The sequence below is a fragment of the Ixodes scapularis genome, unplaced genomic scaffold, assembly GCF_016920785.2.
Source record: "Ixodes scapularis isolate PalLabHiFi unplaced genomic scaffold, ASM1692078v2 PGA_scaffold13__105_contigs__length_92229423, whole genome shotgun sequence".
Lineage (NCBI taxonomy): Eukaryota > Metazoa > Arthropoda > Arachnida > Ixodida > Ixodidae > Ixodes > Ixodes scapularis.
The window spans coordinates 31,692,700-31,715,198 of NW_024609839.1; the positions used below are offsets into that span (position 1 = coordinate 31,692,700).

General features: G+C 45.5%; 1 protein-coding gene across 1 annotated transcript in view; it reads left to right on the forward strand.

Annotated features, from left to right (window-relative positions):
* LOC8041195 (probable asparagine--tRNA ligase, mitochondrial) overlaps window positions 1–22,499 on the forward strand; it is a 48,819-nt gene that overhangs the window by 2,916 nt on the left and 23,404 nt on the right. The window contains exons 3-8 of the mRNA XM_029985172.4: window positions 2,594–2,717; window positions 8,974–9,114; window positions 9,537–9,617; window positions 12,579–12,712; window positions 15,560–15,692; window positions 19,936–20,072. Coding sequence (XP_029841032.2) covers window positions 2,594–2,717; window positions 8,974–9,114; window positions 9,537–9,617; window positions 12,579–12,712; window positions 15,560–15,692; window positions 19,936–20,072 — 750 coding nt within the window. The remainder of the gene's footprint in view (window positions 1–2,593; window positions 2,718–8,973; window positions 9,115–9,536; window positions 9,618–12,578; window positions 12,713–15,559; window positions 15,693–19,935; window positions 20,073–22,499) is intronic.

Genomic DNA, 22,499 nt, shown 5'->3' on the forward strand with positions numbered 1-22,499 from the left:
CCGGCTGAGCTAGACCCTCCCTATTAATGCTTGTTTTTACAGTTTCTTCTTACTAAAGGTTGTGTTGTATCGTTTCACACACGTGAAAATTCAGCAGAGTGAGAAATATTAAGACTGATGCCTCTATCATCTTTGTACTGTGGCTTGTAGAATCGCTGGTCCTGCATATTTTTGTTATCTCGCACAGTTCATAGCTGTCATAAAATATTGAATGATGATTGTAGCTGGGGGTTGTTTAAAAAATTACCCTACTATTGCCACCCTTTAATAGACTACTCAATTGATAAATCTGTTAATTTTTCGGTAGTCAAATTACAGGAAAGAAATTAAAACTACATTTTGTTTTACTATTTTTATTATGGCGATTTTTTGAGCTAACCCAACTAACTATATTTTCGGAATCACCAGCTTTTATAGTTTCCAGCATGCTATTTAGTATTGCGAAATTCAGAATAGCTATTGTGAAATTGGATGCCAAAACCAATGTTCAAATATACCCGCGCTTTTCAGTGGCGTGACGTCAGGGGAAGGCATGCTTGCAGTTAAGCAGGCAGTTTAAAAATGGACTATGTCGAGCATTTGTTTCTTGCTGCTGCGCGGGTGCTGGAGCGGGCTCTTATGGCATTCATTTGACACCTCGAAACTGCCTGTAATTACTTGGGAACAAATTCTACAATCCAAAGTGTCAACCCCTGCCTTCCCCTGATGGATGGATGCTAATGACTGTATTCTTCATAACGGTCGGTAGCTTCCACCACCTAGTCTATAAATTAAGAACCAAAAGTATGATTTCTTTCCTTTGCCTGTTTGCTTACCATGTGCAATTTCGTAACTATCACCTGGATGGATGGGTGGATGTTAATTATACCCTTTATAACGGGCAGTAGCTTGCACCACCTAGCCGAAGTCTAGACGGACAAACATATGATTCCTGCCACCCTTCCAAGCCAATTTTCTCCCCTTAACTATCACAGGGCAGTCTGGGATATCTGTTATGTACCGGCGCCGCCGGCAGGTGGACTAAGCAGCCGATGCCGCGAGTCTCGTGACAATCGCGTGCCAGCGAGAGCTCGGGCACTTGTTCCTGGACCGAGAACCGCGATGGAGGCACCGTCCACAGTATAAAGCTGGCAGTAAACCTTGTATTTAACAATTGACGATGAGTGACAGAAACGAACCTGCGGCTTCGAGAAGGTGGGAACTCATGGCACCATGGAAGCGTTCTCCGAAAAGGGCTGGTCATCTTGGGTGGAGCGGCTCGTCTACTACTTCGAGGCCAACGGTATCAGGGAGGGCACCAAGAAATGGGCCGTTCTGCTAACTCTGTGTGGTCCTTCCATATTTGAAACGGTCAAGGCATTGGTGGCTCCAAATCTCCAAGTGATAAAACTTTCGAGGAGATTGTGAATTTGTTCCAAGCACATTTTGATCTCCGGCCGTCAGAACTGTTCAGCCGTTCATCCCATCCTTGTCGCCAATTGTTAAATACAAGCTTTACTGCCAGTTTTACAGTGTGGACGGTGCGTCTATTGCGGTTCTTGGTTCAGGAACAAGTGCCTGAGCTCTCGCTGGCACGCGACTGTCACAAGGCTTGTGGCATCGGCTGCTTAGTCCACCTGCCGGCAACGTCGGTACATAACAACATCATCAACATGATCTTAAATCAGGTAAAAAAAAACTAAAAACATCACCCCCTGTTTCATCTCCCCGGCGAGGGAGTCGACAAGTTTCCTCTGGTCAAATCTTGTCGGCGTTACCCAGCACCGGTACCAGACCCACTGGGGGACAGGGTTGAGACTTTGGGCCGGAGCCACCCGGGAGGGAGGTAAAAATGGGTAGGGTATGGAGATATGTGTTTGTCCTTTGTCCCCCTTGTTCCCCTCTCCTGGGATTATCGTCTTTCTTGTCCAGCTTGCCTGCACCTTTGCATTATAAACAGTGTAACAATTCCTTGTTTTTGTCACTGGCCTGTTACTGATATTGCGAGCAAGTGATACGAAACCAGTACATTTGGCTTTATTCGGACAAAATGACAAGACGACGGGCACGGGCCTCTAAAATGGGACTGTCTCGGCCAAAACGGGATGTCTGGTCACCCTAGTCAAAACTCAATCTATAAACTTTAGAAATTCTAGAAAAAAAACAAAAAACAGTATCGCAATGGTGCATAGCCAATTTGTCTTTTAAAAATTGCATCAGAGACTGTGACACGCCCTCTTTTCTTGCAATTCTGCACAGATACCAAAGGACGCCAACAGACGTGCAACATCCAATCGCGAGTGATCGCTTGCCGTGTGGCGAGGGGGGGGGGGGGGTGAATTGATTGCTTGTGATTGACTGTCACGCGTCTAAATACATTTTCTGGTTTCTGCACCTGATCGCAGAAAACGGGGCGTGCCATAATCTGTGATCCCTTTCTTAACGGGGAAACAGGCCACACATTGATGTATTTCTAGGTTTCTCGGAATGCTTAGGGCCCGTATATTGAATTATGGCCGTGAATGGACGATCGCAGAAACCTTTCTGGTGCCCCTTTAATTCCTGTGAAACAAAATTTAAATGAAACATTTTTTTCCCCCCTTTTGGATTCCAGGCCGGACTTATCCTGCGGGTCGTCTGTGAGTGTTGTGGGAAGCCTGGTTCCGAGCCGGCACAAGGCACAGGACGTCGAAATTCATGCCGACGAGGTGACTGTCCTGGGCCCGTGTGACGTCGAGGTATTACCTGCTTTTCTTAGTTCTCGACGGGCTGCCCACCAGCGGTGCAAGCCTGCAATTATTGGGACACTTGAACTGCCCCCAGATAGTCTTTAAGTTCGTAAATATGACACAATTGTCACAAAATAAACTTTCTCAGAAAAAAAGAAAAAGAAGAAAAGTTTGTCGCCATTTATTAGATTAAAATCTCGAGACTAGGGAGAATGAGAGACGATGCGACGCAAGAACACGGCTAACATTTATTGACAAAAAAAAATCCTGTTTATAGAGGCTTGAGACATATCTCAAACTGGAAAGTTTCGTTCATAAATGTTAGCCATGTTACGTCCCTCATTTTCCATAGTCTCGGAATGGACCTCTTGGCGAATATGTGCTGCCACCTGGACACGCGACTGGGTTTGAGGCTAAGTGGCGAGAAAACAATGTGCGCAAGGCCTCTCCCACCCGTTCCACACCCAAAACGTCAGCTACATCCTGTTCACCCATTGAGGCGCTGTAACCTAGATACGGCCCTGCCAAACTCGCCTTTGTCCCCATCGTGCGTAATCTTCCACCCTGAAGTCGACACAACAAAATCATCTTCCCTCTCTGTTCGGCCAGAACGAAGAGAGAGAGGGTACTGGAACCATTTACTCTCAAACCGATGTTTCCACAAAAGGTCCATTATTGTCTATTACGTCGAACCTTCACCAGCTTGTTTGCGCCCTAACTTGCCGTTTTTTTTAGCGCTACATTTACGTTGCACGAATATATTTCAGGTTCGACGTCTCGAAATGGAAGCACGTTTTGGTATTGCTCCCCACTCAAAATGTGATTCCAAACATACCTATTGTGCTAAAAATCTTCTTTCTGTTTCTTTTTTTTTGGGGGGGGGGGGGGGAGGGGATTGTGACATATGTGTCGACATCTAGAAATCATAGAGTTATTATAATGTGTGCTAGAGGTTCAAATGCCGCTAGTGTGCTGCGGCAAATTGAAGCCGACAGCAACCAGTTGGAAATTGACTTCCGGTAACACATTTGTGTGGGGAAAAAGCGAGTGCTTTTTCTCCCTGCGCTAGATTATAAGAGCAAATATCACAAATAATTTGTACATGCTCTGGAACATTTCTCGGTCACACAGATGATATAATTGGTCAGTTACGGAGTTTTTATTTTCAATTCATGGCATTGAAAGCAGTGCTAAAAATGGCTTCATACATGTATTTATGTGCATGTTGCACACCGTTAGAGTAAACATGGCATTGGCACTTTCAAGCATGGGGAATATACGTGCCAAACAAGCAAAGGACTTGTGGAAAACCAAGAGAGACGGCAAGAACTGCGCAGTAACACTGGATCAGTAACTCCTTTTGCACCAGACGTTGAAGATAAATTGTAAGCCACATGATAAAGTCCGATTTGCAATAAATAAGTACTGCTTTATTCTTTCTGCTCATGAATATGTGCGAAGATGTTTGTTCTGCGTTCAAAACATCACACGCGTGCTTAGGGTTGCCACTTTTCCTCGAAGAAAAAACCGGCATGTCAGGGGAGGGGGAGCAATTATGTGGGATTGAAATGGTAAAAAGAAAAATGCAGTAACGACAATTTGTAATATACAAATTAAATTTATTTTGACACGAGCTTGCCGAAGTGAAATCAATTAACATAGATATATTAATAGAATAGCCCATGTAAGTACACAAATACACAACACTGAACCTAATAGCATGCATAGATGAATACCATTTAGTCATAAGTAAGGCGCCAAAAACACATCCCGCACCTCTACTCATCATGTGCAGCAAGGATGAGTAAGCACTCAGCGAGCCGTTTTAATCGTGCACTGCTCCTGCCATTTGGGACACACGCAGGCTACATTTTCGCTACAGATGTCAGCCTTAGCCGGAGACAGCCGGCACAAGGGACAGGACAACAGGACACACAAACGCTGACTTGCAACTGATATTTATGAGAGGAAATTGATGTTCATACATAAAAAAAGAAAAGGACAAAGCACAATGATTCACAACATACACGTGTTTAGAAAAAAGAAATAATATGAAAGTAGGAAAATTACAGGAGGACGCTTAAAGGGGCCCTGCAATCATATTTTAGCGTCTACCTTTTTTGCGGTTTCCACGTCTCTTGGGGTTGGAGCAAGCCAGCGGGCACGGAGAGAGTAACTAACTATGAGTGCGTCATATTTTAACCGGACGACGCGGAAACCTCCTCCATCGATGAGGGCGACCCGCAGTACCGAAAGCGCGCAAAATGTGACGTCTTTGGTCCTGGGCTTGTCACTGGTCAAAGCCGCTAAGAGCTTTTTTTTAGTCGAGATACAAAATAGAAGTGTCGCGAACCGTTTCAATTATGTATGAAAATAGTTTTTGTTCACTATTTTAGATCAGAAAAGAAACAAATGCAGTTTAGAAAGTACGGAAACGAGGAATGACCCGTCGACATACCCGCCACCAAGCGGCGGAAAAAAACGGCGCATACTAGAAAAGGCTAGTGGGATGAGGCTACGACAAACGAGGAGAGTAGAAAGGTCCCGGATGTACGCGGCGGCGCTGTGGTCGTATACTGGCTCAAGATTCCGACCGGTTCCGAGCGTTCCGAAGGCCTTCGGCGCGGGCCCTGTTGGCGATTTGGCCATTTGGCGGTGCGTCAGCGCGAAGTGGCTCCCGTTCTGAACTGATCTTTACCCCGTGTTTGCTGTCGTTTGTGGCCAATGAAATGTTATGCCGAATTAGTGTTTAGTCGCGCTGCAAATGCATATACGAGCTGCCCTGGCCGCCTGCTTCATACAGCTTATCCAACATGTGCTTTAGTGGCGCCCTCTCGAGCCGTCGACACGGAGTGCGGCAGCCGTATGTGCTCGATGAGCTCACTACTCCTCCTCTAGTTCAAGGCCGCTCAAGGCAGGACCTACAACGTCATGAAGGAGGTCATTTTTTGCTTGTTTTTGTAATTCTAATTTGCCTATAACTTTTAAAATAAAGTGAAATTTGAGAAAAGAAAAGTTTCATTAAGTTATTACGATCAGTGCGCTCAGGTTCAGTGAAAATTAAGAACCAGTCAAAAAGTCATTGCAGGGCCCCTTTAAGCTTCGCCTTTAAAGACCGACGACCAGTTCGCGCTTTCCACTATTCCCTCGCTTCCTCCTCTCCCCCCCTCTACACTGCCCACCGTTGCCGGTTTCCTCCTCCCCCATGGGGAGGAGGGTATTCTGCCTTGCAGAATCTCGAGTCTGGTCGTCGGCCTTTAAGAGCGGAACACGATAGCTAAACATAAATTCCTGCTCGTTCCCAAGCCGTTCATCCGTGGCCTAGTGAATAGTGTGTCTGGCTTGCAACCAAAGGGTCGTTGGTTTGAATCTGCCCGCCTAAAATTCTTCAAACCTTTTCTTTAATGCAACTGAATAACTTTGTAAAGCAAAATCATCATTAAAAGCAATGGTTAGGAAGAGCACTTCCTTCTCATGCAGGGTTGGCAATGGCTTGCTAACGCAACACTCTTAATTTTGCTATATGGTACGCCTCTAGGATTTCTTTTTGTAAGTATTCATGGTGTAAATGTATTGTACATGCTTTGTCCTTTTCTTTTTAATGTATGAATGTCGTTTTTCTCTTCCTCTGATAAATATCAGTTGCGAGTCAGTGCCTGTGTGTTCTGTGTGTCTCTTGTCCTGTCCTTTGTGCACTGTTATTCATTGTCATCTGCTTAGAGATTTTGAACCATGCAGTCGTTCCTCAAGCAAGCTCGCTTACGTGCTCTCTCTACTTGGGAGTCCCCAACAAATTCATGTGTGCACATATGACAAAAACCTTTGACAGTTTTTGCCTTAAGGCCCGTTCACACTCTTGCGACCGAGTACGACTGAGAGAGACGAGATCTCTTACAACTTCTTAAATGTTTCTAGAATGAGGGAACACACTGACATTGTGGCGCCATCTATGCGGTGACCCTAGAACTGCATTTCACAAAAGCGAAGGTTTTGCGGGATTTCCGAGGTCAAATGTGCGTAATACCCACAGAAAGCCTCGTTCATAACATTGACAAAAGCTTTTCGAGCCAAAAAAGAAAGGATATTGCGCGAGAAATAAAAAAAAAAATATGCCGAACCGCCGAGTTTACACTGCTTCCCGATAGATGGCGCCAGTGTGTTCTCTGGTTTAAGAAGTTTTAAGGAACCCAGGTTTAAGAGGTCGCAAGCAGTCGCAAGAGTGTGAACGGGCCTTTATGTTTGCAGCGGTGATCACAAGTTTGAAAGTGCCCACCTAGATGCAAAACCGTGTGCACTGTGAGAGGGGTTGCTATTTGCTATGTCTTTGGAAACCATAAACGTTTAATTCACACAGTGTTTCGCTTTGCTGGGGCTATTTATAGTTTTAAAATTAGACGCTTTGCACATGTGATACATGCAAAATGGTCACCTTAGCATGTCGGCTGCTCTGACGGTAGTGGCATTGGGAATGCAGGCTCCTCCGAGCCAGACTTTTAATGCTTCTCAGAATTTAATTCAGAGAATGAGAGCTTCCCATTCGATAGAGAAGCACTGTGAAGTACCTCCGGTTCAGAATCTGAAACCGCTGGAATGTCGTGGAAGCGGACGCGCCAAAATGAAGCTGAATGGAAGAAAGCAACTTTTTGAATTCAGTATTTCTATTTGATGCTTTTAAACCTGAACAGCTTGCAAGCACTGTATGTGCTCCCGCTTGATAATTAAGAAGAAACCTGCGCATTGACCCTTCCCTTGTACTATTCCTTTAGAAACAAAACACAACCACTGGGAAATGGGACGCTATCGTTCTGTTGAATTACGTTTCATGGCCAACTTTTCATGGACACACATTTTGTCGACAAAAACATTTCATTGACACTCGTCACGCGAATGGCACGCTGTAGGGACATTTCGTCACGCGTGCATCACTGGTTTGCGCGTTAACCCACCCCCCCCCCCCCTTGCCTTCACTCCGCTTTGCGGCGACAGTCTGCGGCAGCTCATTACAAAGATGTTACGCCACCTGACCGATCCGTACACGCCGCTTTGCGTCGACAGTCTCACGCAGCTTGTTACACAAAAAGCTGATCTGAGCTGTCGATGAAACATTCAGTGAACTGACTGCCACCGCTGGGAAACACCTGGGGAAAAAAATCTTGACTGTCAATGAGTTAAAGGGGTCATGAAACGCTTTTCCAACTTTTTCCTGTTTAGCTTTCCTCCTCAACTCATAAATCGCCCATTCCACCAAACAGTTAAAGAAGACGAAAAGAAGGGAGGCCCCTCTCGCTCGGAATCTGGTTTGTGTAGTCGGACTGAGCCATTCTCCCCCTAGAAGATTAGCCCGTCCTTCAAAATTCAGACAAAAGTTGCTTTCCCCACCCCGTTCATCCCGAAGCTGACAGTGCTGTTAAAGCTACGTGCCCGTTGGGCCAGCCACACTTGCCACGTGAGCATGGCAAATGTGGCTGCAGAGAATGAAGTCAGATGATGAAAGGGAGGCGGCTGATTGGTCCGGCAAGCGCGTAGCTTCCAGCACAATGTCAGCTTAGGGGTGAAGGGAATAAGTGAGGTCCGGTTGCGTGTGACGTCAGTTTGGACCCGATGACGCGCTTTTGGGACCGCGGATGTATCATAGTGAAAAGGCAGAGAGGTTGCGAAGGGGAGGAGGTACGAAATAGTCCGCTCTGTTTTCAAATTTTCGCACTGAAAGTCGGGCTTTTGACCTTCTACCTTTTTTCTTTTGGTCCACTAAACGATGTGCTATTAGTAAAATCCCAATCTAAAATGATTTATCCCAACCCAAAAATTGTTTCATGGGCCCTTTAATAGACATGTCTGGAATAGTAGCCAAAATTACAAGTCACAATAATGTTTTTTCTCAAAGTTACTAACTTTAAAATTTGATTTGAGAGGCTGGCTACAATAAAAATGTAGTGTCAAACATTGTATTGGGGGGAGGGGGGGCATACAGTTTATTATTGTCAAGTTACAAGAAGTTGGATGGTGTTAAATTAAAGCTAAAAAAAAAAGAAAAAAAGCTTGGAATATTTTGCATACCCTTCATTTGCCATTTTCTCAAAAGCTATTTTGAATTGAGATATAATGAATAGCATGCCGAGAAGAGTAAGGCCCAGGCTATTCGGAAAATACATTTAGTAACTCGGGAAACCGTGTCCGCCTTCGGCCTGCGTGCTACGCGAGTGCTCGACGTGAGACTAGCGGCTCGACTGAAGTGAATTCGCCCGTGCTCTGCCGACCTTGGCAGAAATTTCCCTTCAGGCCCCGCAAGAACTATGCCCCGGACTACGTGCGCAGTTTCCTCCACCTTCGACCGCGGCTGTCCCAGGAGGCCGCGTTGCTGCGAGTTCGGAGCGCCGCCCTGGTGGCGGTGCACTCGGCCTTCCAGGTGATCCTCCCAACAAATGTTCGCTCGTGTTAGGACGTCTGGAAACGCGTCTTCGGCCGGCCTGTTTTCAGCGTCTCATTCTGCCCGCGTGTCAAAAGTGGTCTCAGAGCGGCAAAAGACGATGTCGTAAAAGCCGCGGTGTTACGCTGTCTGATGTCGTGATCCTGGCGATTGGGTGTAAAGTCCCTGGCGAAAACGAACGCAAGCGTCGCTGTTGTCGCGAGGTCTCGAGTCCTGGCCGCCGAAGCTTTCATCACATCCACCGTCGAGATCGCGGCCAATGGCAACGTAACGCTTCTGTGACGTTCTTAGGCGGAAATCGAGGGATATTTTCATAGGGTGCGGTGAGCACGCCGGTCGTAGAGGCGTTCCAATTGCCGTGGCGTCACGGTTGGCCAACTCTTGTCTCGTCGTCGCCGCAGGCAGAGGGATTCTTCCACGTTCACACCCCGGTGATAACGTCCAACGACTGCGAAGGGGGCGGCGACGTCTTCAGCGTCAAGGTGAGAGCGTCTGCGTTTTGTCGACAAAGAGCCGAGAGCGAACTTGCGAATGCATTTGAGGATGTTGCCGTCGTAAAGCTCGCATGGCTTCTGCAAATGCCGGAAGTTGTCTCTGTCGAGACTGGTTCTCATGTGCAGTACATCTCCGAGTTGGCGCTGATTTATAGCGCTGTAAAGAAACCCCCTTTTCCAGTAACGAGTGTAATATGTTTTGGAATATAATGCGTTACGGTGCAGTGCCACGTAGTGTAGAATTTGAGAAAAGAAACATCTGTGTAGTGGGAGTCAAGAAAATTAATAACAAACTTAAAATTGTTTCTGAAGTGTTTAAAATTGGGTTGACTGGTACTGATTCATTCTCAAACAGAGTTCACAAAAAAATGGTCAAAACAAGACATGTACAACAGACGAGCACTTTGTAGCCTAGGAATGCGATCTGGATCTACAGGGAGTTTGTGACAAGACCAAACTTTGTTTTTCACACCTCAAAAATAAACTAGACGTCGCGGAGAAAATCACATAACTTTTGAGTAAGATGACGGTTGGTGCTGAAACTTTGGCATCTTGCTCAAATGGCTGGGGCTACGTTCTGACAGAGTTTGAGTTGTCCACGATGCCTAGTTCATGTTTGCGGTGCAGAAAACAGTGTTCGGTTGTCTCGTGGATGCCTTTTATATCTTGGTAGTTGTGCGTATTGCTATGGGAGCCATGGGTGGGAGAAAGAGAAAAGCCACTTTCGTACGAGTTTTGAGTGGCGGGCTAATCTCTGAAGGTGTGAACAGCGAGGGAGGGGGAGGGTGTACGCAAAAGAGGGTTCAACTAAGGCGCGAGCTCCTTCTTTCCCTCTTTTGCAACTGCGTGGGTTAAGCTGTCGTCCCTGTACCTTTGGTAGCGCTGTGCACAACTAGTGAGATAGAGTATAGTAATTTCCTTGCCACTAGTCTGAAAGCTATGACTGACAACACTGTAGTTAACAGAAAGTGTGTAAAAAGGTCATTCAGGTTTGACTGGGACTTTTGTCCATAAGATATCATTGAACAACGGATGAAATTTGTGGAGGATGTTATTGTAATCCTTTCTGAATATTCTATGCCCAGATTGACGTATTTGGCACATGTGCAACAGTTCTAGCTATCATGGCGATGAGGAATGTGTAGCTGTAGAGCAGTGGCACATAATTTTGAGAAGATTCCAAGCACAGTCCGGGGAACAAGCGATGTCAGGGACAACAGTGTGGAAACAGATTGGGGAAGAACGACAGCTGGTGACAGGTCAACCGCACGGGCATGTTTGTCTGACTGCCGTCAAGGAGGGCCGTAACCAGGGGGGGGGATAGGGGGTTCTGACCCCCCCCCCCCCCCGAAATTTTTTTCTGGGTACGGCCCTGGTCGGTGCACTGGCAGCCAGCCGATCTTAATCTCCACCTCTGCGCACGCGCAGTGGCGCCGGTCGGCTACCGGGTACCAAACCGGGACCGGTTCTCCGGTTTGCTGTAACTCTCCATTATATGCCACCGATGCACATGATTCATAGGCGAAAATAAGACAATAGACACTTTCAAAATGGCCGCCGTTGTCCCCGAAAACCCCCCCCCCCGAAATTTTTTTCTGGGTACGGCCCTGCCGTCAAGCAGCCTAGTTCATTCTACACTAAAAGAATCGGGATGCTGCAAAAACGATAGCAGTGGTGCTGAACACGGACGAGGAATACTTTGTAAAGTGGACATTGTTTTGTGCTTGTCTTAGTTTCCGTTTCCTCTGTAGGAATAGAAGTCCCGATTAACCTGAAACGACCCTTGTATCCTGGGTCGTTTGCTCACAGTTGGGAAATTCTCTTGGGCAAAGCACTCTGTGTGTGTCGTCCCCTTTTTTGTTCCTTGGCCTCCGGTTTGAAGGTGTGGGAAGGCTTGTCTGTTTTTGGTCGCTTGGAGGAAAATGTTTTGCATTAAAAGTAAGGAAAAGGGACGCACTTTGAATTGCTTAGTGTATGTTGGTTTGGGCTCTTCACTCCTTTGGGGAAAGTGTGTTTGGGTTGAAGGGGAAAACGGTGGTATCTCACACATACTGCACTTTCATCCGGTTTTTTTTTATGTGAGATCAGTACACACTATGCCCGGAAATTGAATAAATTTATAAAGAGAATTTATAAAAAAAACATTGGCAGCAACCTTTTATCTCCAAAGTTATAATGCATGAAATTAATTTTTTAAAGGAGCAATCATTTATATTTGTTTACAATACGATAAAGAGTCGTTCCAATATATCAAGAAGAACAGATTGTTTATTAATTGCCACCACCCACCTTTACAACATCACCATGCATGACAAGGAGTATAGGCATGTTGCAACTGTGGTGGGAAATCCAGGGCTTGCACCCTAGGCTGTGTAGGCATAGAACAGGGGTGGCCAAACCGCGGCTCGCGAGCCGCATGCGGCTCTTTGCTGGTTCAAGTGCGGCTCGCGGATCCCTCGTGAGGGGACCCCCCTCCCCCCCCCCCCCCCCCCTCCTTCGCCCCTTTCCGCGTCTCCCCAGAAAAACAGAGAAAAAAAAGAAAGGATTTCAGAATAAAGCACACTGCAGCTTGCAGTTTGACAGCCTTGTGCTCCCATACGTACAGCCGTACAGCCTTGTGCTCTCATACGTACAGTCAGACTGAAAAAAATTAAGCGCCGGCACCCCCCCCCCCCCCCCCCCCCCCCCCCCCCCCCCCCCGCGGCTTTTAGAAGTTCCGTGGTTTTGTTTGCGGCTCTTAGGCCAGGTCAGCCTGGCCCCCCCTGGCATAGAACGTTGGACTGCTGACCAAGAGGTTCTGCGTTCGATTCCCGTTACGCAATCGAACCGGATGCGCTGATGTGCCTTGCCGCTTACACACCTCAAGAGGTATGCGTAAATGGACAAAGGTCTGGGTGTGGAGCATTTCGTTATAAAGCGTGTCATATTAAAAAAATGCTCTCTGGACAGCCCCTGAAGCCGGCAAGTCAGGCAGCCGAGGAATCGAAAGGCACAAAGGAGGATGCTGCCGCCAGGGAGCACTTTTTTGGTGGTCCAGCGTTTCTGACGGTGTCTGGCCAGTTGCACCTAGAAGCCGCCGCCATGTGAGTGTGATAAGAACCCATTCCACCTCGTACACTGAGAGACACTCGTCGGTTCCATTTCCTTAGAACAAGTTACGTCCATGACCTTTTGAAATGTCGGATGAAAAGGTCATTGCTACAGTCGTTGACAGAATAAGAACTGCAGGGCGTGTCTTTGAAATGCTTGGCTTCTAGCACCCGCTTCATGATTTCTTGGCTCAAGTCGACTGGAAGAGGGGAGGCGAGTCGAGCCGCCGTGCTGGCCTCTCTCTCTCTCTCTTTCTTTCCTCTTTACTCGCTCTCCTTGTATAGACGAGAGCAAGAAATCAGCTTCTACCGGCATGGTAGAGGCTGCAGGAGCGGGAAATTTCTGTGCTAGACCTTTTGCAAAAATCCTCAAGGTTTGTGCATAAGAACCTTCACACTCTTTCTGGGCCCTACGGCATCTATCCCGTGACCAAGTTTCGCATAGTTTAAACGGCTGGATGTGTTGCATTGTTAGGATTTTCCCCCCTTGAATCGGGAGTGCTGGCGAGTGCCGTTTATCGTTGTGGATGTGGCGGCTCAAAGCACTTGACTAGGCGTTCTCTGGTATTCAGTGGATGTGCCACGATATGTTCGGTCAATATTTCACAGCATTTTTCCCCAAGCGTAAAAAAGAACAAATAGTTTTTTCTAAATTGAATTAGAAGAAGCATTTTTGTACACGGTTTATGTGGAAATAAAGTGGCCAAAGCTCACTCGTCATATTTAGAAATCTGTGGATAGATAAATCTCTTAAAAGTAACATAACCATCAGATGCCAATGAGTTATGAAGCTTCAATACAGTAATAACTCGTTGATACATTCCATCTTTTATGTGCTACCAGCACCCACAGAAAAACTGGATAATTCTAGGAAATCGTTATATATGTATCATTTCTCGAACAACTCTTTTCTGGCATTCAACGAGGAATTTTGTTTTTCAGCATACAGTACTATACAGGTTGCAGAAGTTGCTCTGGTAAAAGTGATTGAAGCACACACATTTTAATGCAAAGACTCCAGTTCATGCTCTTTGAAAAAGGCATCAATCGCTACAAACTCGCAGCGAACTACCCATTCTCAGTAGCTGGAATGATACACCACATCATTTATTTGAAAGCGACCAATTTAAAACTAAAAGCTGTGTACTTGCATATGTGTTTCCTGAGGGAAACTAAAAGAGGTCAGGTCTTATACCTCCAAACCGTGGTTCTTGCAGCTGACCGGACATCTTGCATCAGAGGAAAGTATCTGGTCGTCTATGACTTGTACGTGTGATGTCAGAAAGCAAAACTTTCCGATTGGCTGTCTTGATGTGACGTATAGTCGTAGAACTGAGAGGGAAGCTCTCCGGGAAACCGAAATTGAAATTGTCGTTTTTGCGCTAATAAATGAATCCGGACGATAAAACAAATGCACGTCAGTTACATAATAGAGGACTGGTAATCCAAATAAGCGCGTAGAGCAGAATTCTCGAAAAACTTTTCACGGCCCCTTTAACCTGCAGCGGTATGTGCACCAACTTGCATTTACAAACAAATAGTAGCGCCCCTGGTGGCACGCCGTCGGCGCCGTGTATGCGTGGTAGGGTGTGGACAAGAAGTGCGCCATCCCGTTTCGACAAACCATTGGAATGTGATGTTTTTGGCATCTTTGTGAGACCTTGTGCTGTTTTCCGCGTTGGAAGTGTTGATTCTATGTCTCTCTAGCAATGTCTTACTACTTTAGTGGCCTGAGCGAAATTGACGAGGCTCATTACACCGCACAACTTTGCATAAATGTGACAAGCAGCGATCCATTCCGCGTGAATGCCGCAGAATGCATGTTAAAGCCTGATTCACATGATGAGATTCTACCCTCCATTTCCAGTCGCAAAGTCGCTCGGGCTGCAAGGACTCTAGCTGCGAGGCTCGATGTTGATACTGAAAATCGCAAGGAGCATCAAACCAAGTAATTGAGCATAACAAGTCGGTGATGGCCACTGTTAACTATAATCAACATCTTCTTGTATCTACTGTTCACACCGAGCCTACTTACCCCAAACAGCCTTCAAACTTAAGTCTTTTGAGGCCTGCGCTTACTTCTTGTCGCAGTTACCGGGTCAGTGGTTGGTCTACGGGCCGCTGTCGTTTGAACGAGCAGACGACAGTTAGAACAGACGAGTTTGAAAGGGCAGTTGGCAGTTTGAATGTGAAGATGCACTGAACATAGTTTGCAGGTAATTCTGACAACTTGACAGTTTTTCTGCGTTCACATTGTAACAAAAAAGATACATCTGATAACCCTAAGTCTCCATGAATTCAACCCAAAGTGCTTCCGACACGAGCAACAGTTGTCCTACGGAGTCTGGTTTTCCCTTCTCACGGCACCTACCACATCCTCGGATGAACCGGCCAGGCAGGAAAACACAGGATAACTGATCTTCACACCTTTCTCAGCTCTTTTGGTACAGCCCCTTTTGCGGCATTTTGACGAGAAGACAGGTTTTAATCTGGTCTCTTCCAAAACAACACAGGAATGCCTGTCCTGCATGGCGACCCCTGCCCACACTCCAGACTGGAAATTTTCTGAAGTGCCTCTGCCGCGGTGTGACGTAACATAGTTGAGAGATGGTGTATAGTAACACAGCAGGAGGACCTTACTAAATCTCCAACTTTGCCATTTCTGCGGCAGTTAAACGTCCTAGGGATTGTGGCATAAACATGCGCGGTATGCTTAACTAGACGGAGCTACCGGTAGTCGCTTGGGGCGCAAGAGATGGCTTGTGTTTGTAAACCCACAAAGGGTCTGTTGGAGGAGGCACGATGGCAAGACTGCGACGCTTGGCTTGTCGTCTGCCGCAGGTCCCTGTCGAGGGTGTACACGGTGAGCCCCACCTTCCGTGCGGAAAACTGCAACACGAGGCGGCACCTGTGCGAGTTCTGCATGGTCGAGGCTGAGGAGGCCTTTCTTGACAGCCTGGACGCGCTCATGGATGTACGGGCGAAATGATCAGTGATTCACTTCAAATAATTTCGAAGCAAACATTTGGAATTGTTAAAGTGCATAAGGAGAAACCTTATGCAGTAGGAAGACAGTTATTTATCCATTTGCTGGCAAAAGTCCCCAAGTTCTCTGAATTCTCTATATTTCGTTCCACCTCAAGTTCGGACGCAGATAACACTTTAAGCTGATGGGACCAATCAAACAGCGTTGAAAGTTCAGTAACACGGTGTTTGTCATGTTTCTGTATGTGTTTTATTATTGCTGAACCAATCGTGCAGAAAAGGCCCAGTGACTTGCACTTTTGACGCCGTTTGATTGGACCCATCAGCTCGTAGCTTTGGCTGCATCCGGACGTCAGCTGAAGCAAAGTATACCAAGCACTCGAGCTGTTCGATATGTCTGGTGAGAGGGTGCTCTCTTACACAGCTTACAATGTCTGTAGCAGTTGAAAAGGGCTGTTCAGCCCTCATATAAAGGTTTTTCTTAAGCGCTATTGGGGCATAAAAATATGCATATAAATAAACCAATGAATGAAGTGCAATTAAGCTTTTCACAAAGGCTCTTTAAGTGGTGCATTTATTGTTTTCTAAAATACCGCGGAAGTGCCCACTTCGTACAAGCGCCCACTATTGACATTTCCCAAACTTGGGAATTCTGCAAAGTAGACAATACAGTGAAACCTGTTTAGAACGAACCCACGTTCGTTCTAAACGAATTATTGTCAATATCGAACTCACGGAAGATTTAAATAAAAATGCATGTAAAAGTATGTTTTATAACGAACAACCTATTGGCTATATCAAACTTTTTTCCCCGCAGGAAGGCTTCCAAAAAAGCGCTAACAATCGCCTCCTAGCCTGTCCCTTCCCCCAAAAAAGAAGTAGGAAAGAAAGAAAATTCCAAAAGCTCAAGTTGCAAACGAAATTGGACTAAAGGTCCGTTCACACTCTTGCAACCGAGTACGACCGAGAGAGACCAAACCGGTTTTTAAGCCTCTTGCGATCTCTTAGGACCAGCTCCGCTCAGCGCATCCGGTCCCAAGAAGTCTTTCTCGGTCGTACTCGGTTGCAAGAGTGTGAACGCGCCTTTAGAGGCGATTCAGAAAGGGAGAAAGCTAAAAATCCACTCTGCACGCAGGCACAGGAAAAAAAAAAAAAAGTTTCATTCCAAAGCAAAAACTAATTCGGGCGCAGGCGAGCTGTTGTAGGTTTACCATTTTGTTAGACCACCTGAGACTGGGTGGAAGAAACACGTCGACTTCTCGAAGTCATCATGTTTTTTCCACCCAGTCTCAGGTGGTCTAAAAATGGTAAACATACCAAAGCGTTTGCCCATGAAGAGAAGTGATTCAGAAGGGGAGATAAGCTAAAATAACAAACCTGCAGGCATGCAAAAAAAAGAAAAGGAAAAAAAAAAGCTTTTTATATAGCGCGTTGTTACAAGGCGGAAGTGAAGAGATGAGAAAGAAAGAAAAGCTCTCGCCTTACAACGAACTCATCGTCGAAGTTTGTTGTAAGTGTTTTTTGCTATATCGAACTACTTGCTATATCGAACTGATCGTAGCGTTTCTTGCTGTTCGTAATAAACGGGTTTGACTGTAAGCGCCCACCCTCTCCAAAGTACCGGCATCAGCCGAAAGTATTCACCCCGTTTTTGGTGGCCATGAGATCGCCAGGAGCAATGACTGGGATATCCGCTTTTTTGCGATATTATTTATTTTATTTATTTATTGATACTGCAATCCCTGAAATTGATTTTGGCAGGTGGGTACATTTGGTAAATAAGACAGGCAGGAATACAAAATAGCAAACAAATCAAAGAAAAAAAAACTACTTGTGATGAAAGCCCTCACCTTTTATCCCGCACTGACTAAGAAGAGTCGTTTTCTGGGTTCAGTGACGATGAATAAGTACTAGTTTATTTATTTTCGCATGATAAATGATGGGGGACCCCGTCATTCCCCATGTAAACATAAATGTGCTTTCTCCAATTCCGTTCACCCTCCCTGCCTCCAAAGGTTTTTATTGACTGCCATCTTGGTATTTACCGATTTGACTGGACAAACGCCCATGGCCAGATTAGCCCATCTTTCAGTGAAAGTCAGGTTGGCACATCCCCAATATTTTAGGTACTCAAATTTCAAAAATGTAGACATGTGAAAAAAAAAAAAAAAAAAATTATTCAAGCCGAAAAAAATTGTTATTTGTATGCATATTGAGGAAAACTGATACAAACAGTCTGGTTGATGCTACTACTCGCAGATGTTGCCACACAGGCTCGGATCCGCTGTATCTGCGTTTGTGTGTATCTCGAAGAAGCTTTTATGTTTTTGTTTCATGTGGTGCCATCTGTGAGGAGCAGTAACAACGAGATGGTTTGTTTCCGTTTTCTTCTTTATGCGTCAGGATAACAAAATTTGTTTTTGTTTTGATTATTTTTTTTAGGAGTCTACACATGAAATTTCAGTGCACTATCTAAAGACATTTCCGTGGAAAGTTTCATTGCACTTTGTTGATTGGCTTATTTATAAAAGAAAATTTTACGCCTGTATCGTGATGTATGACACCATGCACATTTACTTTCATTATGTGCTCAAAAGCAGCAGCAAACACCGACTTCTCCTGTCCTGTTCTTGCAAGTCCTTTCTTGTCTGGGCTTTGTTCTTTGGATGCTTGCTAATGGCTATTCGGCTTAACTTACTGAAACGGAAACCCACTGAAATAAGTGCCCCCAGCTCCACCATTTGCTCTATTCAAATACTTCTAAATTTCGGACTATCAAAATTCGGATTGAAGCAAATTTTGGATAGCTTATTAATCAATGAGATATTGTGAAAAATGATGAATTTTCGCGCAAGCCAGTGGGGCTCTTCCACGAAACGCCTTTTCCCTAACACTAAGCTGCGTTCTGCCATGTTGATGAACAGTGTCTGCCACCTTTGCTGTTTGCACACAGATGCTCGGTCGTTGGCGTCGTTTCTGGCGTCAGTAAAATGCTGAAGCGTGGCGAGTGGCTTTGTTGACGACAGAACTCAGTAAGTAATGATCCGGAACGTATTTTGGTTACATAAATTTAAGTTTATTCCGATTTGTTTCCTTCTTGAGTCAACCGGGTGGCATCCACTTGCGGTTTTATGGTCGCCGACGGTTTGACTTCTTGATCGTCGGCTCTTGTTCAGTCTTATATAAAAATCGAGCGCCAGGCGATGCTCCTTTGTGTTGCAGACTGCCCTGGCAGACGCAATCAATTATGAGACGGGAGAACTCGACCGAGCTGAAAAACAATGCCTCAGTGCTCCGAAAGATGCGTGGCGAAACTTCATCAACATGGCATCCGGCGAGATTTCGTGCTCAAAGTATGTCACATGAAATTTCCCTCTGGAGAAAATAGTGGTATACGTCTCAACAGTGTGCCAGCAGACAGCTTATGGACATCCGGTTTCATAGTTTTCGAGCATGCAGTGACGTAAATGATGTCAGATGCATGCACCTTATTTGCTTTGCCTCCCAAAAGATGTCTCGCACAAGTACTGGTAGACTCCCTTTGTTTTTCCTCCGTAATATTTTTAAAATATAGAATGTGTTTAAAGAGGTTAGGACATGCCACAAATAAAATATGACATAACTATGCTGCTAGGACTCATTATATGTTCCTATACTCCTGCTAAGCTTGTTTTCAAAATGGCGGGATAGTTTCGTTAATTAATTCATTTATATACGGGACCCTTGGATCCACTCCATTCGGAAATGCTGCAGTGTTCTGGGTCAGAAATGTCATCCACTCAACACGCGGCATCCCCTTGCAAGCACTCGCAGACTCGGTTCTCTCAGCGTCTTGCGTTTCAGCTTCCACGTTTACCTTCCGCATTTCGAGCACGCGGTTTCGAAATGGAGATGTCTATGGCATCACTCGCTTCGTTGGAGTCTTCGACACTGATTGCAGCAGCGATGAGAATGATGTTATCAAAAGATGTTGGAAGCTGGTCAGTTTGACTTCGACCAACTTGCAACCGGCTCCAGCGACTCCGTCAATTGGGATAAATCCGAATTGACGGAAAATTTACCGGCGAGTGTTTTACGGATTTTTTTATTTATCCGAAAACTGAGCTATTAAAAAGGAAAAGAAAGCTGCAATGTACATCACAAATCCCGAAGAATGCCACGTAAACACATTTTGTGCATGCCGACTTCATTCGTAGGATCAAGATCAATCGAGCATTTCTTTTTTTGTGCAGCGTACAGAATTGCTGGTGAAGAGGTCGTTCAATCACGTCCTTGGCTCCGCGGAGCAAGATGTAGACCTGGTCACGAGAGAGGCCCCCGCCGGTCACGTCAAGACGGTGGCGGCAGCCCTTGACGAGCCGTTTCCGAGGTATGAAGTTTTCTCGACCAGTTTGCTGCAAACGTAGGCATAGCTGTGGCTTTCGTGTTTTGCGAGCGTTTCTGTAGCGTTTTAGGACAATGATACTGCACGATCGTGGGATTTCCTATCTATACAAAACTAAAGGCTTGTTCGCACACTTGTGACTGCTTAGGACTGGACGCGTTAAAAAGCAGCTCCGGTACATTTTCTTGATTTTGGGGTTACGGCTGTTTTTAGCGCAGAAAGTGTTCCTAAATGACATGATGTCGTTTTGTTTTTAATGCCTCGTGTACTTGTGCAAATATTTGATCTCGAAGTTTCGTTTCGGGAGTCTATGGCGAAACCAAAACTACTGGCTCAAGCATGACATGAAAGCAACAACGCTTGTCATCAGCTGCATGGCCATTGTGTGACGCAAGTCTCATTTCACGGTACCGCGAAATGAAGGACTGGCCTATTCTTAAGAGCAGTTTCGATCAGTCTTGTAAGCTGTTACGGCTCTTTTACTGCTTTGCTTTGCAGGTATCAAACATCTGTAGCAAATGTTAGTGCACATTCATGAAGTTGCAAGTTTGTAAGATGAATGCAGGCTCAGAACGGGCCCCACTTATATTCCGAGAAGAACTACAATCTTGGTGCTGTGCAATGCACATTGCAGAACCGTTCGGCAAGCTAATCGGAAGCTCGCTCCGAGTGGGGTTGAACTAAACTGTAGTCAATCGCCAGTGAATGCCACCTTCGGCACCACAACCCGCTCGAGCCAGCAGAGAGTCAATAATCTTTGTGCGTAGTCGCTTAAAAGCACTTACAAAAGACTGCCACTAGAACATGAGAAACCGGCATTGTCCACTGGGACGGCGGATAACGTGACAGAAAAACTTGGTGAAAGAACTGGAAGTACAGACAAGTAACCTGTTTGGCCTCCTTGGGCACGAAAGGGACTAGTATGACGTCGGGCCACAAGGTTGCTCGACAAACAGCCGACCCAGCGAACACCCGCCGAGGAGCTGGTGGTAGCTATTTATATATCGGTGTTCGGAGTGGATTGTGGTTTCTTGTTCGTGAAATATTTTGGCAGTGCTCGTATTTAGTCTCCGTAAATCTGTAGCAATCATTTATTTTGGGCTCGACTTTTGACCGGAGCTAGCCTTTAAAACCCCTTAAAATTTCTTAAAATCTCTTGACTTGAAGACCTTTTGACAATGTTATGAACGACCGTTTCTTGCAGATAGTACTTGTATTTGATCTTGCATATACCACAAAACTTTTGATCTAGTGAAATGCAGTTCCAGGGTCACCTCCCAGGTGGTACAAGTGTGCCAGTGAGTCCTCTTGTCATAAGAGATTGCGAAAACTCGGTCATAAGCAGGCGCAAGTGTGTGGACGGGCCTCAACGTGGATGATTTACCGGTGCTGTTGGTGTTTCTCGCTTGTTTTGAACCCGCAAATTTGCCAACGTTCAATCTCGACTTGGGTCGGGTGTCAATTAATATGTTTAATATGAATAATTGCTACCATTTCGTCGATTAATTAATCAATTAATCGGTTGCATTGATCTTTAGGCCTAATATCTTAAAAAAGTGCCAAACTACACCTTTTGTTTTTACTATTCCTTGCCGTCTCATCAGTGGCGCAGCGCACAATCTATTTGAAACTGACGCATTACCGCTGCCCATAAAAAGCATGCACAAAAAAATGGGCAAGCAATTTGAAACTCGTATTGTTTTTACAGTAATGTATCACACTATAATCACTCTGGATGACAATCGTTGGGAATGCTAAAGTGCCTCACTGTGGAACACTACCAACACTGCCACTTCCTAAAATGGGTAAAACATGCACAAAGTCCATTTTTACTGTCTTCCCAAAGTGCATAACTTAGAGCCCAACCGGTTAACTTGTTGGTGAAGTTGTGACTAAAGAATCAATCGATTAATCAATCGCCCAACCCTAGTTTTCACTAATTTTTGAGTCATGTACAATGTCTAGCCAACTCCGAAACTTGACGCTTTGGTTAAAAAAAATTTATATTGTTTACTGTGACACTCTTCAAAATCTGCATTCCATTTTTGCTTTGAATTTTAGAGAACCGATTTATTTGAGAGAAAACTAATTTCGCCTCGCTATTACAGCGAAGCTGTTAAGGGCTAGGTTCCCAAGGATTATGTCCGGTACAAAACACTTGTCGACAAAAACGCCTCTGGACAGCTACCACCATCTATAAGCAACAGCGGCAAGCACACAACCAGTATGGTTGTTGCCGTCGCTGGTAGATGGCGCCAACCTTTCCAGCTATCATGGAAGAATGGATAGTTGGGCGGCGCGTTGGTGGGAATTCATCGTAGGAAACAGTGCAAAAAACAGACGACGACAAAGAAAAAGCACACGTAACGGGCGCAGCACTCGTCACGTGTGTTTCTTTGTCCTCGTCTGTTT